The sequence below is a fragment of the Dasypus novemcinctus genome, chromosome 21, assembly GCF_030445035.2.
Source record: "Dasypus novemcinctus isolate mDasNov1 chromosome 21, mDasNov1.1.hap2, whole genome shotgun sequence".
Lineage (NCBI taxonomy): Eukaryota > Metazoa > Chordata > Mammalia > Cingulata > Dasypodidae > Dasypus > Dasypus novemcinctus.
Genome location: NC_080693.1, coordinates 33,570,370 through 33,587,859, shown reverse-complemented (window position 1 = coordinate 33,587,859; position 17,490 = coordinate 33,570,370). Strand labels below are relative to the sequence as shown.

The window sequence follows — 17,490 nt, the reverse complement described above, 5'->3', positions numbered from 1 at the left end:
AACTATAAAAAGGTAGCCCAATTTGGCAAAATACTTAGACATTTCTCCAAAGAGGATATACAAATGGCTAAAAAGCACATGGAAAGAAATTTAGCATCATTAGCTATTAGGGAAATGCAAATCTAAACCACAATGAGATATTAATATTTCACACCCACTAATAGTCCTTACAATGATGCATTACTCATTTAAAGTTTAGATCAATTGTATGAGGGAATATATTTTTTTAAGTTTTTTTTTATTTTTAAAATTTATTTCTCTCCCCTTCTCCTTCCCCTTCCCCCTTTCCCATTGTCTGCTCTCTGTGTCCATTTGCTGTATGTTCTTCTGTGTCCGCTTGTATTCTTGTCAGCAGCACCTGGAATCTGTGTCTCGTTTTTTGTTGTGTCATCATGCTGCGTCAGCTCTCTGTGTGTGCAGCGCCACTCCTGGGCAGACTGCACCTTTTTTGCTCTGGGCGGCTCTCCTTTCGGGGTGCACTCCTTGCACGTGGGGCTTCCTTATGCAGGGGGCACCCCTGCATGGCAGGGCACTCCTTGAGCGCATCAGCACTGCACATGGGCCAGCTCATCACACAAGTCAGGAGGTCTGGGATTTGATACTTGGACCTCCCATGTGGTAGGTGAACTCCCTATCTGTTGGGCCAAATCTGCTTCTCTATATTATATTTTTTAAGGGTAGGAGAAGGACAAACAATATAGAACTTGCCATTCTTTTATTGTTAAACTTTAGGTCATTGTAGTAAAAGTTAAAACATGGATGACAAATCTCAAAATTTCTAGATTTTTGTTTATGTTATTAAGTTTTTATAGCAAATATAAACTTGTGAAATTTGGAATGTTTAATATTGATCAAAAAGATGAAATTCATTTTACTTTAAGTTGACTATAAATTGTTGATTTACTGTGGTGTCATTTTTGATGCTTTACACTTAACCTAGCTTTTGTGTCACAACAATATTCTATAAATAAGCTATGAAATGGATCATGTTGTATTATATAAAGTAGATGTATTTCAAGAGCTAGAGGGAGCCAATGTGGTTCAGTGGTTGAGTGCTGGCTTCCCACATACGAGGGAAGAGTCCTTTGTGATCATCTAATGCTCATATTGCAGATAAATAAATAATGACTCACATCCATGCTGTAACTTGCTAAAGGGTTCTCAGCCAGTAGGTGACAGATGAATCTATGACTCATGTGTACCTGTTGGTGCCAAGGCAATTAGAGAAAAAAATTATTCCTCTCTCTTCTGATCTGAAGGATCTTGAAGAACATCATCTAAGAGGTACTGGGGTTTGGAGAAAGAGGACCTTCATTTGTACTTTGTTCTGTCACAGGAAAAATCAAACTCTTTGTAGGAGAATGTTGGGGAAAGAGAAGTTTCCTTGTCTGGTACAGCATTTACAAGATTCTGATGGATAGTATTCACTGAGTCAAACCTAGACTTGTGAGGCATCTTTCAGGGATAGTAGAAGGAAGTGAGTTAAGGTCAGGGTCCATTTTTACATACCACAAAACAGGCTTTGGAAACCATCTAATATTGCTCATAAATGTTTGCCCACAAGGGCAAGGTAAGATATTAGAGAAATTATTCCTCTGCTACCCTGCCTAATTCCTAGTCTTTATCCACTAAAAAAAAGATGTGGAAAAATCAAGTGACAGATATGATAAGGTAATTGGTTTTCTAGAGAATGAGTCTGGATTTGTGTAAGTGTGGAAGCAGGAAAGGTGGCTGATCATGGATGCTTATTCCCCTTTCTACTTGTCTTTTATTAAACATATTTTAAAAGGGCTTGTTGTATCTTTTATTTTTTCCCTGGCTCATGTAGCTGTACCACCCTAGATGTAGTGTTGTAAATACATGTAGAACATGCCTGGCATATAATAAATATTCAAATGTAGATCTTTTGTCATTATTGTTATTAACTAATTTGTTCATACTCTTTGTCTCATCACCAATGTATATTCCTTTAACCTTCCTTCTTGGCTTCCTCTAGAATTTAAGTACTTTCTCTGGATTCAAATAATGTAATAGAAAAAAATATATATATATGTATATTCATAGATGGCTGAGTGTCTTTGGTCTTTTGGAGAATAGAATTCTTTTCCTTCTGAGAGCAAACTTATTTTTTTCCTTCATGTTACAGGTGGTATGCAGGATTACAATTATGTTTGGGCCAACTGTTTTGAGATCACATTAGAACTGTCTTGTTGCAAGTACCCACCTGCTTCTCAGCTTCGACAAGAGTGGGAGAATAATCGTGAGTCTTTGATCACATTGATTGAAAAGGTAAATGTAGCTGACTAAATAGCTGGGGTGTAGAAATAATGAATTAATAAATAAGGGACAAATTCAGTTGCATAGAAATGACAATCTATACTAGAGGTCCTTTATTTTATTCATCTGTTTTTATTATTATTTTAGAGGTTATTACATCAGAATAAATTCCAACTCTGCCTCCCTTGTTGCACTCTTGCCCCCAGCATCCTTGCTCTTTAGGGCTCCCTTTGCCTAACCTTAGAACATTATAAACTGAAATGACAAGCCATATTTTTACTCCCATTTTCTTAAATGTCATGTGATCAAATTTGGCTCTAGGAGGGAAGCAGATTTGGCTCATTGGATAGAGCATCCGCCTACGATGTGGGTGGTCCAGGGTTCAAACCCAGGGTTTCCTGACCCATGTGGTGAGCTGGCCCACGCGCAGTGCTGATGCGCACAAGGAGTGCTGTGCCATACAGGGGTGTCCCTCGCGTAGGGGAGCCCCACATGCAAGGAGCGCACCTCGTAAGGAAAGCTGCCCCACTTGAAAAAAGTGCAGCCTGCCCAGGAGTGGCGCCGCACACATGGAGAGCTGGCGCAGCAAGATAATGCAGCAAAAGGAGACACAGATTCTGGGTGCCGCTGAGAAGAATACAAGCGGACACAAAAGAACACAGTGAATGGACACATCTGAGAGCAGACAACTTGGGAGGGAACGGGAGAGAAATTAAAAAAAAAAAATTGGCTCTAGGGCCTTTAGCACTATACGAACAATGGCTATCAGTTTGATTTAAACATCAAACAGGCTAATTAACTATTGGTTATATCAGAAATTATTGCTTACAACTTCTTGAGAAAATCAGCAGTCTAGCTTTGAAAAGAGGAAATTTCAAAAGCCTATTGCCTGTTAGTCAAGATTTCAGACACATGACTTAAATTGGTAAATGTTTAATATTTTTGTCTGTATTTTATTTTAAATTGGAGGAATTAAAAATGTCTTGTGGCAATAGAGGAGTAGCCTAATTTTTCAAAGAAATTCTTGCATCAGTGCAGATGGAGAGAGCTTATGCACTCTTGTCTTCCAAATTGATAGTCTCTGAACAGTCTACTTTGATTCTTGTTTTTTTTTTAGGTCCACATTGGAGTTAAAGGATTTGTTAAAGATTTTATAACAGGATCCGGTTTAGAGAATGCAACCATCGCAGTGGCTGGGATTAATCATAATATCACAACAGGCAGATTTGGTGATTTCCACAGATTACTTGTTCCTGGAACTTACAACCTTACAGCAGTTTTAACTGGGTAAGACTTAAACTAGACTTTTAAAATGTGAAGCCTTTGTTTTATATCTAAGACAAATACTGTATAGGAAATGTTATTCATTGTCTCTGGCTTTTTTTTTTTTTTTCTTTTTTTTCCCTCCCCTTTTATAATGATAAAAATACTACTGTGAAGTTTTCTGTCACATAGTCTAACAGGTACAACTGGTTATGGAGCATAATTGTAGCATTTGAGAGGAAGGACAGCTTTGAAAACTTTACTGTGTAAAGCATTGTGGGGAGGTTAATTGAAGGCTAGGATAGAAGAAACCCTGGGCTCTGTAAAAGACATTTTTTTGTTTGTTTGTTTGTTTTTTAAAGATTTATTTATTTAATATCCCCCCTCCCCCAATTGTCTGTTCTCTGTGTCTGTTTGCTGTGTCTTGTTTCTTTGTCCGCTTCTGTTGTCGTCAGCAGCAGCACCACAGGAAGTGTGGGCGGCGCCATTCCTGGGCAGGCTGCACTTTCTTTCACACTGGGCGGCTCTCCTTGCGGGGCGCACTCCTTGCGCATGGGGCTCCCCTACGCAGGGGACACCCCTGTGTGGCAGGGCACTCCTTGCGCGCATCAGCACTGCTCATGGGCCAGCTCCACACGGGTCAAGGAGGCCCGGGGTTTGAACCGTGGACCTCCCATGTGGTAGACGGACGCCCTAACCACTGGGTCAAGCCCGTTTCCCTGTAAAAGACATTTTGAAGAGCTGTCTTATCATCGACTTTCTTTTTTTTAAAGATTTTTTTATTTCACCCCCCCCCCCCCAGTTTTCTACTCTCTGGGTCCATTTACTGTGTGTCCTTCTGTAGGAATATGTGTATCTTTTTGTTGTGTCATCTTGTTGCATCTGCTCTCTGCGTGTGCACGGCACCACTTCCTGGGCAGGCTCGCACCCTTCTTTGCCCTGGGCGCCCTCTCCATGAGGCGCACTCCCTGCACGTGGGGCCCCCCACGCGTGGGACACCCCTGTGTGGCACGGCACTCCCTGCGTGCATCAGTACTGCGTGGGGGCCAGCTCACCACACAGGCCAGGAGGCCCTGGGTTTGAACCCTGGACCTCCCGTATGGTAGGCAGACACTCCACCCGTTGGGCCAAATCCACTTCCCATCATCAACTTTCTAATACATGAAATGAGTAATTTCCCACCTCCCTTGGAAATCTTTATGGAAGTTCACTTTAATAAGGATTGAACTGATAACCTTTAACTTAATTTTCAACTTTCCTCTTTGGGACAGTAGTTGGAATGTCAGTTTGATAAAGCACTGCAAAGAATTGGCTAATTTATCTCTGTGAGTATAGCAGTGTGGTTATAATAGAGTGAAGACCTTCTTCTTTCAGTGTATTTTCTCTTTGGATGTAATTTTTTGGTAAGCATTCTAGTATTTGGTTCCTAAGAAAATTGATAAAAGGAATAGTTCTTCAAAGACCTAATCTGGGATTCTCTGTGAGATAATATCCTAAACTCTCTTAAGTTTACACATGTCTTTATTTAGTGTGTGTTTTGATAGACAACTAAGTGTGAGAATATGAAAAAGCTACTGTGCTTTTGTAATGTTGAAGCAACTTTTCTTTTAAACAGTTTTTTTTTTCCCCACACCATACAAGCCATTCAAAAGTGTACGATCAATGTTAATTTAACTTTAAGGTATCTACTTTTTCAAATATTTCCTCAGATACATGCCACTTACAGTTTATAATATAATGGTGAAAGAAGGACCAGCCACAGAGGTAGATTTTTCCCTCCGGCCAACTGTGATTTCAGTAACCCCTGCCACCACTGAGACTTCAGCGACTGCTAGCATGGTTGTAACTAATATTCCACCTGGAACACCATCCTCCTACCAACCAATTCAGCCAAAGGATTTTCACCATCATCATTTCCCTGATATGGAAATCTTCTTGAGAAGGTTTGCCAATGAATATCCTAACATCACCCGGCTTTATTCATTGGGAAAATCAGTAGAGTCAAGAGAACTTTATGTGATGGAGATATCTGATAATCCAGGTGTTCATGAGCCAGGTAAATGGTTTGTTCTTACAAATAATTTCAGTAATGCCTCTTAAAGCTATGTTTTGATTCATACATATTCATGTTTAATCCAGAAAGGTCACCTTTAATATGAATAACTGAATCAAACAAAAAATAGCCAATCTTTTGCCAGAAAGGAAGAAAAGCCATTTGATAACCCATATTACACATGATATTTAATATGCTGAATAGATTAGATTCTCTTCTGCTAATGATGCTTTTATTTTCATATTATATGTCATATATAGATATATATATGCTTTGAGCCTACTTCTCAGATGTATGTAGGAGTAAGCAGAAAGTTGCTTTATTAGATGTTTATGAAGTATTTTCCTGCTTATATCTTCAAAATTAATTTTCTTAAATTTTTGATTCAGAATATTTATATATGTTGGGAAAAGTATAGAGAGAGTCCATGGTAATTGAAAAGGAAAAAAGTCTTCCACAATATTTTGTTTTCAGGTGAACCAGAATTTAAGTACATAGGAAATATGCATGGAAATGAAGTGGTTGGAAGAGAATTGCTATTGAACCTCATTGAATATCTTTGTAAGAACTTTGGAATAGACCCTGAAGTAACAGATTTGGTTCATAGCACTAGAATTCATCTTATGCCATCTATGAATCCTGACGGGTATGAAAAGGCCCAGGAAGGTAATGAATATCTATTTTATTGTTTAATGTTTTGATTATCACATGGCATGATTATTTTGTGATAAAAGGGAATTTAAATTGGTTGTTTCTCTGAAACTTCTTTATATTTTATTCTTTTAATTTATAGTTAATTTATAGTGGTTATAGCTCTTATTCCTATAAAATAACCACACCAATTATGTGAAAAATTTTATATTTAATGGGGTTTTCCACTTTATCAATGGCTCTTATTTACTAAAAACAGTGTAAGATTTTTACAAATTATTTGTTCATTTGTTTTTTTGGAGGTTTTCCAGCTAGAGCCAGAAAACCTGCCAGACAAATTCTAAAAGAGCTATAACACTAAATTATTCCATTTTAACAATAGTTCTTTTTTTTTTTTTTTTACTTTAAAGATTTATTTTATTTATTTATTCCCCACCTCCCTCATTGTTTTGCACTCTCTGTCTGTTCTCTGTATCTACTCGTCTTCTCTTTAGGAGGCATGGCAACCACACCTGGGACCTCCCATGTGGGAGAGAAGCACTCAATCTCTTGAGCCATCTCTGCTCCCTGCTTTGCTGTGTCTCTCATTGTCTTTACTCTTTGTGTCTCCTTGTTGTGTCATCTTGTGTCAGCTTGCTGCACCTGCCCACTGAGCCAGCTTGCTGTCTTGCTCATCTTCTGCCTGTTTTGGGCAAGCCCATTTCTTCTGGAGCAATGTATCTTGGGCAGGGAGAGCTGCTCGCTTACATGGGTCACTGAATGCAGAATACTGGAGAGTGAGAATCCATCTTTTCCCAACCCGTGGTTCCTTCCAGGCTATGATAGCAGTGTGTAGAATAGGTACCACAATATGAGTATGAAGCCACATGATTTATTAACAGTACTATCTTCAGTAGAGTAGTGAAAGAATCAATAGATCATTAGTGCCAATAAGCTCTCTTAACCAAATATGCTCCTGTTAAACTTTATTTTTCATATTCTTTCCCTGAGGACCTCATTCTTTGTCAGCATCACAAACACTCCCACATTCCTCATCAGACCTTTCTGGAAGGTGGGATTAATTGCTACTTTTGTGCCCCCAGTACTTTTATTCATTCGTTTGAATTTTTTTCTCATTATAATGACAATTGTAGAGCACTCATCCCATAATAAAATAATATATGCACAGTTAAGCTTAAGTTGAATTTGCTTAAACTTTCATCTATGTTTTTGGCTAACCTTATTCTTTTGTGATCACTTTGCTATAAGCATACCACAATTTTCTTCTCTTCATTTGGTCTGTTTTTTTATGAAGCCTTAGTTACCTGTATATCACTACAATAGATTCCCCCTCTGATCAGTAATGCCCGCTTATTAATATTGTTTCATATGTATTATTGGCAGCTGAGTAATACTTTAATATAATTTGTGTAACTGGATTTCTTTTTCCCTTAGAGTATGACCAGAGGGAGAAATGTAAGGAGAATGGTTTTATCTCTGTTCAAAAGATACAGAAGAGTTTGATATTTTACATGTACAATGTAAAAAATCTGTGTTTTAATTATAGTGTGATCAGAATAAAGCTTGATGTGTTCATACTTAGCTTTGAGTTGATAGCTGAATTATTATGTTTTAGTTAAGGATGACTTAAATGTCTTTTTCATGGCTTCAATTTTAATCCTTTAACATACAGGAGATTCAATGAGTGTGATTGGCAGAAACAACAGCAACAACTTTGACCTGAACCGAAATTTCCCAGACCAGTTTGTTCAGATCACAGATCCTACCCAACCAGAAACTATTGCTGTGATGAGCTGGATGAAGTCATATCCATTTGTACTGTCAGCAAACCTTCATGGAGGTATGGCAACTTTATATTTCATTAATTAGTTCCTGTTGAGACTCTGAAATTTCTGGTGCAATTTTAGCTGTTTATAGTCATAGGTATTCTTTCTTTCTTCCCCCCTGCTTCCTGCCCCCCACATTGTCTGCTGTCTATGTCCATTCACTGTGTGTTGTTCTGCGTCCGCTTGCATTATCCTGCAGCACTGGGGAACTCTGTCTCTTTTTTGTTGTGTCATCTTGCTGCGTCAGCCCTCCATGTGTGTGGCACCACTCCTGGGCGGGCTGCACTTTTTTCACATGGGGCAGCTCTCCTTGAGGGGTGCGTTCCTTGCCCATATACCCTTACATGGGGGTGCCCCTGCATGGCACAGCACCCCTTGCGTGCAGCAGCACTGCACATGGGCCATCTCACCACACAGGTCAGGAGGCCCTGGGGATTGAACCCTGGGCTTCCATATGGTAGATGGACGCTCTATCAGTTGAGCCACGTCTGCTTCCCCATTGGTATTCTTAAAATGAATATCCTGTTATTGCTTTTGTGGCAAACAACAATAAAGGTGTTTTTTTTCCCATTACTTTTTAGGCACATTCCCTCTCTGTTTTTCCCTTCCCTCCTTCTCTCCTCTCTGCACCCCTACCCCACTTTAGTAGTTTTCAAATTGTTTTGTATTTATCCCTCACACAGGGAATTTGGTAATGTGCTTTGTCATTCATAAAAATTGAAACAGATTAAAGTGATTAGTATTAGTTTCTCCCTAATGTTTAATAAACTCTTATTTATTCTCATTCGTTTATGAGCTTATACACCTCCATGTAAATCAGCAGGAATGAATCAGTTGAGTAGAATAAAAGGTCAGGATTAAAAAATATCACCGTGTCCAACCAGGGTTGTAACAAAGAGTGAAAGTGTCAATATCCAAGAGAAATGAAAACATATGTCCACATAAAACTTTTACATCAATATTCATAATATTCATAATGGCCAAAAAGTAGAAATAACCATATATTATGCTATAATCACACCATCCATTAACAAAATTTGTTCAGCACCCTAAACAGAAACTCCATACCCATTAAACAATAATTCCCTATTCTCCTTCCCTCTCCAGCACCTGCTAACCTCTAATCTACTTTCTGACTCTATCAATTTGCTTATTCTTAATAGTTCATGTAAGTGGACTCATACAGTATTTGTCCTTTTGTGTCTGGCTTCTTTCACCTAATATGATGTCTTTATGTTTGTGTTACATGGCACCACACACACATACACCCCAACACACTCATGTCTTCATTATGCTCAAAGAGATAAAGGAAAACAAGAAGAAAGAACTAAAAGACATCAGGAAAACTATGAATGAACAATATGAAAAACTCAAGAGAAATTTTAGAAAGGAACCAAATAGAAATACTGGTGTGGAAGAACACAATAACTGAAATGAAAAGTTCCCTAGAGGGTTTCAGAAGCAGATTGGAACTGGCAGAATAAAGTATCAGTGAACTTGTAGACAAGACAATTGAAAGAATTCGAGCAGAGAGAAAGGATCATATTTTTTAAAAGTCTTTGAACTGTATGTCCAAAGTCTGGTTGTCTTCGTTTATGCTTTCTGGATTTTTATCTTGTTTCTCTGGATGGACGATTGTTTCCTTTTTCTTTGTCTTGTAGTCTTTTGTTGCACACTGTACATTTTAATATTTTAATGTGTTGACTCTGGTATTTAGTCCATGAGATATCTGTTTCTGAAGTTGGTATCCAGCTAGTAATATGATAGAGATTTCTGTGAGTGCCAGGAGCTAACAAAAATAAAGCCAATATAAAAAACACCTTTCACAGTCTTTGCAAATTAGCTCTGCTTTGGCTCAGCCTCTCCCTGAGTTTAGCCCTCCTACCAAGAAAATGAGCGTGAGGTAAAAGTGAAGTGCAGGGTCCTCTCCATCTTTTCTGAGCCTGTGTCTTGTCCTGGGCTTGCACTTGCTTGTGGCTTTAGGAATTCTCCCTTTTACAGGAAGCTGAAAGTCCCCTCTAATCCCTATCTAATGGACCTTTCACTCAGAGGTCTACTCTGTGCTCTATTTTAAAATCAGTAACTCTTTGCCCCAGTCTGCTTTGACTTGTTTCTTATCCTGCAGGGCAAGTTCGGGCAGGACAAGACATAGATGAGTTTGCTGGTTCATTTTTTTTGCAGGCTACTACCTGATAGATTGGCAGTGGTACTGGTAACCCAGTATGCACATAGTAGTTACTCTGTTCCCTCTGGATCAGGGCCAAGAACCCACAATGGGAGCATAGGCCAGGTAGGGATTGACCAGGGGCTAGCAAGGGCACCAAGAGCTTCTCCTACTGTGTTGTTTTTTTTAAAAAATGTTTTAAATTTTTCTTTTTTTAAGGCCAGTAAAAAAGAATTTATTGGGAAATGAGGGAAAAGAACAGAGCTTGCTGAGAAATGGGAGAAAGGATGGAATACGTACTGAGATTTATGCGGGCTCCTCTATGCAGAGATAGTAGGCTTCGGCTTGTGTGGTCACCTTTTAAACTGTTATAATATTTCTCCCCTTGCTAATGCTAATGGGAGGGGCACCAGCTGTTATTGGTTACCCCACCAATGATGGGGGCCAATGTTGAGGACTTTTGTTTGGGGTTATCCAGAAATAAACTTAATTAGGACTTTGAAGATACATAGTCCTATTAAAAAGATAAAGAAGATAGTAGTAGGTGAACCCAAAAAGGGCACCAGCCATGACATACAGGACCACGAGAGTGAGAAAGGCCAGGTGCCTTCAGAGGCTGCATCCTTCCAAAGTCGATGGGTAAAAGCATTCTTCCTTGAGTTTTCTTTGTGCTGTAAATTAACTCTAGGGAGAGATTGTTGTAGACCTGCTGGGTTTGGGTATAAACTGCCAACCCCAGGTCCAACAGCAATGGTTATGCTTAGGAGAGCTGGGAGTGGTTTGGTGACGCACTGTCCTAGGCATAAACTCACAAAGATAGTATAGTCAACAACAAGATAAGCATATGGCAAGCAAAATAAAGACAGTACTTAAGATAGCCATTCCTTTATGGTATAGGCATGTTCATTACTACTTAGAAAATGAATTAAGTTTACCAGGGCTTTTAACATGTTCAGTGTCCCTCTGCATATAATCTAGAATAGAAAAAAGATGTCATAATCATCAAGCAAATAGATATAGTACTTAATACTAATTAATCAATGCATAAGTTCCCCTTTGAGGTCCAGTTAATAGATCTATGCTACAGGTTTGCAATACCACACATGTGTTCTCTCCATGGGAGCAGGCCATAATGCCAATTGTGTTTAAGTCTACTCACAGTACTCTGGTAATTTTTTTTTTTTTTTTTTTAATTTCTCTTCCCTTCCCCACCCCAATTGTCTCTTCTCTGTCTCTGTTTGCTGAGTGTTCTTCTTTGTCTGCTTCTGTTGTTGTCAGTGGCACGGGAATCTGTGTTTCTTTTTGTTGCATCATCTTGTGTCAGCTCTCCGTGTGTGCAGCACCATTCCTGGGCAGGCTGCACTTTTCTTTCAGGCTGGGCGGCTCTCTTACGGGGTGCACTCCTTGTGCATGGGGCTCCCCTACACGGGGACACTCCTGCGTGGCATGGCACTCCTTGCACACATCAGCACTGCGCATGGGCCAGCTCCACACGGGTCAAGGAGGCCCGGGGTTTGAACCATGGACCTCCCATGTGGTAGGCGGACACCCTGTCCACTGGGCCAAGTCCGCTTCCCTAGTACTCTGGTAATTGTTGCTCCACTTGGTATGCCCTTCACACAGCCAGGATGCTGCAGCACCGTTGACCCTAGAGAGAGACTAGGAAGGTAAGGCTCCAGTGTTTGACTGGCCTGCTGCTTAGTGCCCTTCAGCACTATGAAACAAAGCCATTCTGGAGGCAATGTCCATTGTACATCTGGTCATATTTAGCCATTGCCAGCTGCTGCAGGAATCTGAAACTGCAAAGTACTCTCCATCCACTTCGGGAGCATGTTTCAGAAATGTAATAGATACCTTTATTATTTTAGGGGTCAGTGACCAACCTAGCCAATAACTCAAATGGAGAGACACAATGCAGGGTATTTGGGCCTGGCTTGAATGCACAAAGGAGTTTGACAATACTGAAGTCTATCTCTTGATCTTTATATAGTTGTAAACAATTCCAGTGCAATGTATAACATATCACATGAACTTGACTATTTCAGTACTTTGATTTTACTTTTATACTTTTACCTTTTATACTTTTATACTTTTACTTTTATACTTTTTATACTTTTATACCTTTATACTTTTAATGATTACATTAATTAACAGGTATTTCACTTTAGCAGCATGGGAAAACTACTTTCTCCATTATTTTATGAAAATCTAAGATTCCCAATGGAGTCAAGGTTATCCTTCCTTACTACCACTTTAACATACAAATTGAGGTGGCCTCTGACAGTTTTCCCTGTTAATGACGTTACTTTTTGTTATTAATATCAGTTTAGGTTTTTATTTAATAATGGCTTCTTGGAATTTGCCATTTAAATGCTTCAGTTTAGAAGATGCTTTTATAAACTTATAATTAACCATAACCACATAGACTAGTTATCTTACATTTAAGTAAGCTTATTAATTACAATTAGCAACCAATGAAGTTTACTTTATCCATTTAAGAGAGGGCAGATATATATTTCCTTCTTTAACTTAATTTAATTTCATTAATTTAATTTCATCTTAAAGATTTAATACATATAGTGTTAATTTATTTGGTGTTCTATAAACCTAGGGAGGTTACACCCAAGCTAACTAAAATTGAAATAATTATAGTTTAAGCAAGGAATGTTCTTTTTCCCTCCTTTACTGGAGGCTAAAACATCTTTAATAAAATTCTAAAACTGTGAATAATCTTAAAAGTGTACTGACTACTAGGTTCTGGCATATATTGTAATTGTTTAGTTTGTTTTAATTATAATTTAGAAAAGATCTTTTTACAGCTTTCAAGGACTTTTCCTTTACTTACTGAAATTTGATAATAGGATTATTAACCACCCTTATATTAAGGCTGTTAGAAGGTTTAAAATGGGAATTACAGAGCAAACTGATTCCTAATTCCCCAGCCTAGAAGATAGAGTTTTATTCTGTAAACCTAGCCCCTTCCTCAGAGCTTTTCAAAAGAGAAGGCCCTGGATGCTGGGTAGGTCAAAATGCTTAGGAAAATCTACCCTTTTCCAGTAGTTTTTATATTTAGATTTCTGTAGGATCTCTCCATCCTGCTTAGCCTAATTTGAGCTCCAGGAATATTCATTCACATGTATAACCACATATTTAATTTTTAACAATCTGAATAGAGCTCTTTTTTTTTTTTTTGGTCTTTTTTTTTTAATATTACATTAAAAAAATATGAGGTCCCCATATTCCTCCCATCCCCCTCACCCCACTCTTCCCCCCATAGCAACAATCTCCTCCATCATTATAAGACATTCATTGCATTTGGTGAATACATCTCTGAGCACCGCTGCACCTCATGGTCAGTGGTCCATATCGTAGCCCACACTCTCCCACATTCCACCCACTGGGCCATGGGAGGACATACAATGTCTGATAACTGTCCCTGCAGCACCACCCAGGACAACTCCAAGTCCCGAGAACGCCCCCACATCTCATCTCTTCCTCTCCCTACCCCCAGCAGCCACCATGGCCACTTTCTCCACACCAATGCCACATTTTCTTCGATTACTAATCACAATAGTTCATGAATAGAATATCAGTAAGTCCACTCTAATCAATACTCTTGAATAGAACTCTTTTAAGAATTTTCATTTGTTATTTTGATATTACCATCCCGATTTATGAAGATATGCACTGAGCAAATAGGCAGATACAAATAGAGAGTTAGACACAAAAAACACAACTCATTAAAGTTACTTGTAACTCATTCTTTTATAATAAGTTTAACTGTAAAATAACATTTAAAAGATTTATTTGAAGGTTCTTTCTAATTACTCTCATTTGCACTGTGACCGTGCTGTTTTGCACAAGAATTTCATTCTTTAATTATTGGCTTATAACCAAATTGTTCCCAATGCTTTAAAATACAATTTGTAACATTTTCCTTTACTTCAGAGCTCTGCTTATTTCCCATTTTGACTTTGACGGACCTTGGATGAGCAAGACCTATTCCAGTATATACTCACTGTGGTCATTAAAGTCTCAGGGAAACCTGACCATGTTGGGTAAGTTAGGCCAGTAATTTATTAAGGTAGAAAGGGAAGAGAAATGGGAGGAAATAACAGATCCCAGATCCCAGGAAGAGAGGAAGGGGCTGAAAAGTGATAAAGTGGGCTGATTTACAGCCTAAAATTCCCCATTACAGATTATAAATGCCCAGGTTTTAATTGCATGGCGACCATGGCAGGGGGAAGATGGCAAGAGTAGGGTGCAGAAGGCAGGAACAGGGGTCCAAAGGCAAGAGAGTGAGTTCAGGCCTTGTGCCTGCCTTTTTTTTTTAAAGATTTATTTATTTATTTATTTATTTATTTCCCCCCTTCCCCTCCTCCTGCCCTGCTGTTTTTGCTGTCTGTGTTGTCTTCTCTATTCATTTTCTCTCCTCTGGGATTTACCGGGATTCAATCCTGGAGACCTCTGATGGGGATAGAGGTTCCCTGTCAATTGTACCACCTCAGTTCCTGGTTTCTGCTGTGCTTCACCTTGACTCTCCCCTTGTCTCTCTTTTGATGCGTCATCATCTTGCTGCGTGACTCACTTGCTCAGGGCACTGGCTCACTGTGTGGGCACTTGTGCAGGCACTGGCTTACTATGCGGTCACTGGCTCACCATGTGGGTACTCACATGGGCGCTGGCTCGCTGTGAGAGCACACTTTCTCTTCTTTCTCTCCATGAGGCCCCAGGGACTGAACCCAGATCCTCTCATATGGGATCCTTCCCATAGGCGGAAGCTCTATCACTTGAACCATATGTGCTTCCCTTGCGCCTGCTTTTTGAACTGTTAATTATTCCACCCCTTTGCTAATGGAATAGGAGGAGTTCCAGCTGTTTGCTGTTTTGATTGATTGCCCCACCCATCATTCCCCTAGGAGGGCCCAATTATAAAATCCTTGGGGAATATCTGGGGCTTCTCCTGGCTGGAGGAAATCTTGTTCTGAATGGCAGAATCTTGTGGGGGGTCTTCTAGCAGCTATCTTGGGGTTATTGATATGCATGTGGACTTCTTGCCAGGTTCCATATCCATCTATTAATTCCCTATCTTGGGAAGTGGATGTGACTTGAGTAATTGGGCTCCTGTCTACCAAATAGGAGGTCCAGGGTTCGATGCCCAGGGCCTCCTGGTGAAGGGAAACTGGCCAATGTGGTGAACTGGCCCACATGGAGGGCTGGCCCATGTGGAGTGCTGTCCTGTGTGGAGTATGCATAGGAGTGCTGCCCCACGCAGCAGTGCTGGCCCACATGGAGAGCTGGCACAGCAAGATGATGCAACAAAAAGAGACACAGAGGAGAGATAATAAGAGATGCAACAGACCAGGGAGCTGAGTGGCACAAGAGAATGATCGCCTCTCTCCTACTCCAGAAGGTCCCAGGATTGGTTCCTAGAGCCACCTAATGAGAATACAAGTAGACACAGAAGAACACACAGTGAGTGGACACAGAGAGCAGACAGTGGAGGGAGGGGGAGAAATTAAAAAAATAAAAAAAATAAGAATTCCATATCTTACTAGCCAGTATCATAAGGGAAGGTGGTGAAGCTAGTCACAAAATAATCATAATCAAAAGTAAGTTTAGTTTATAATTACCATTATTATAGTAAGCACAAGCTAGACCTGAACCAGCCATAAACAAAGGTAACTTAGTCTAAAGATTACCATTGCAGTAGGTTCTAGGTTAAATCCACCCAGTTATAGCAATTTCAGATATTGCCTTTCTGCTCTTCTATAATATAAAGGCATCTATATAATGGTCTTAACTTTTAGTGACAGTTTCCAGTTAGTTTTCACTTTAAATTGGGGGAGAAAAGAATCTCTGTGAGGGCTTTTTTTCTCTGGAAGGACTGGAGTGTTACAAGGGAATAGGCAGGGAGCTAGGAATAGTCAGGAACCTTTTTTATCTTAATTGATGGCTCCTCTACAGGGGAGAGGTTTAGTAAAAAAACCCTAGATCTTAATTCCCCGTTCACTCCCTTCATTAGGCACAACCAAGGTTAGAGAGGTCTGGAGTGTGGGCTAAGACCAAGTAATTGGCTCCCATGTTAATTAAGAAATCAACAGGGAAACGGACTTTGGCCCAGTGGTTAGGGCATCCGTCTACCACATGGGAGGTCCGCGGTTCAAACCCCGGGCCTCCTTCACCCGTGTGGAGCTGGCCATGCGCAGTGCTGATGCGCGCAAGGAGTGCCGTGCCACGCAAGGGTGTCCCCCGCGTGGGGGAGCCCCACGCGCAAGGAGTGCGCCCGTGAGGAGAGCCGCCCAGCATGAAAAGAAAGAGCAGCCCGCCCAGGAATGGCGCCGCCCACACTTCCCGTGCCGCTGACGACAACAGAAGCGGACAAAGAAACAAGACACAGCAAATAGACACCGAGAGCAGACAACCAGGGGAGGTGTGTGGGGGGGATTAAATAAATAAATAAATCTAAAAAAAATAAATAAAATAAGTAACATTATAAAAAAAAAAAAAAAAAAGAAATCAACAGTCTTACCTGCCATGCCAAGGGTTACCCAGGGCTACTCTGGATGATGGTTCGTGCGCGGATTCAGGCCCCTTCTGTCCTTCTGTCTGTGTGCGGAGGCAGTTTGGGGCCAGGTTCCTACTGATGTGGAACCTGTATTTGGGTAACCTTGAGGTGACTGATGCCTTTTGTGGCAGCAGTTAAAAGGTGAACCTGTCCCGACCCTGCACCTAGCCCGCCTTACCTTCTCCATCTTTGCATCATTGTCTCGATTGTTGAAAACTGAGAAGGCTGTTTCTAAAAGGGAATTAATGAACATTTGGGGGCCCAGGGAAAGTTTTTGCAGCTTTCTACAGATATCCGAGGCAGACTGGAGTTCCTATAAAGCTCTGTATTTCTCTAGAGCTAGAATCTACCAGGAGGGTATTTTTATAGCCCCTGTAAGCTTTCTTTGAAATAAGGCTAGGTTTCTAGGCTTTGCCTCTGAGTAACTTCCCTAATCTTATTTAAAATTGACCAGTTTTGTGGTACATTTCCTTATCCCTTTAAGGAGACGTGGCCACGTGGTCTCTGGCCCTCACATCTGTCTGTCCTGTCCTTCTGTCTTACACAGGTTTAATTGGAATTCAGTGTTCCATACAGAGCCCACTGTCAGCCATACTGTGGCCACCTGGTATAGTGGGAAAAGATTAGCCTCTTTCTTTTTAGACCATTAATAAGCAGGTTGTCCCAGTTTCTTAGAAGAACCCCCAAT

General features: G+C 40.2%; 1 protein-coding gene and 1 non-coding gene across 2 annotated transcripts in view; one reads left to right on the top strand and one right to left on the bottom strand.

Moving 5' to 3' along the window:
- The window catches only part of CPD (carboxypeptidase D), a 94,259-nt gene that overhangs the window by 31,988 nt on the left and 44,781 nt on the right, over positions 1-17,490 (top strand). The window contains exons 3-7 of the mRNA XM_058283797.1: positions 2,147-2,289; positions 3,395-3,564; positions 5,250-5,596; positions 6,068-6,259; positions 7,917-8,084. Of these exons, the coding sequence (XP_058139780.1) occupies positions 2,147-2,289; positions 3,395-3,564; positions 5,250-5,596; positions 6,068-6,259; positions 7,917-8,084 (1,020 nt within the window). The remainder of the gene's footprint in view (positions 1-2,146; positions 2,290-3,394; positions 3,565-5,249; positions 5,597-6,067; positions 6,260-7,916; positions 8,085-17,490) is intronic.
- Positions 6,543-6,604, bottom strand: LOC111762004 (U7 small nuclear RNA). The gene has a single exon (XR_002795224.2). It is a non-coding gene; the product is annotated as a U7 small nuclear RNA (small nuclear RNA).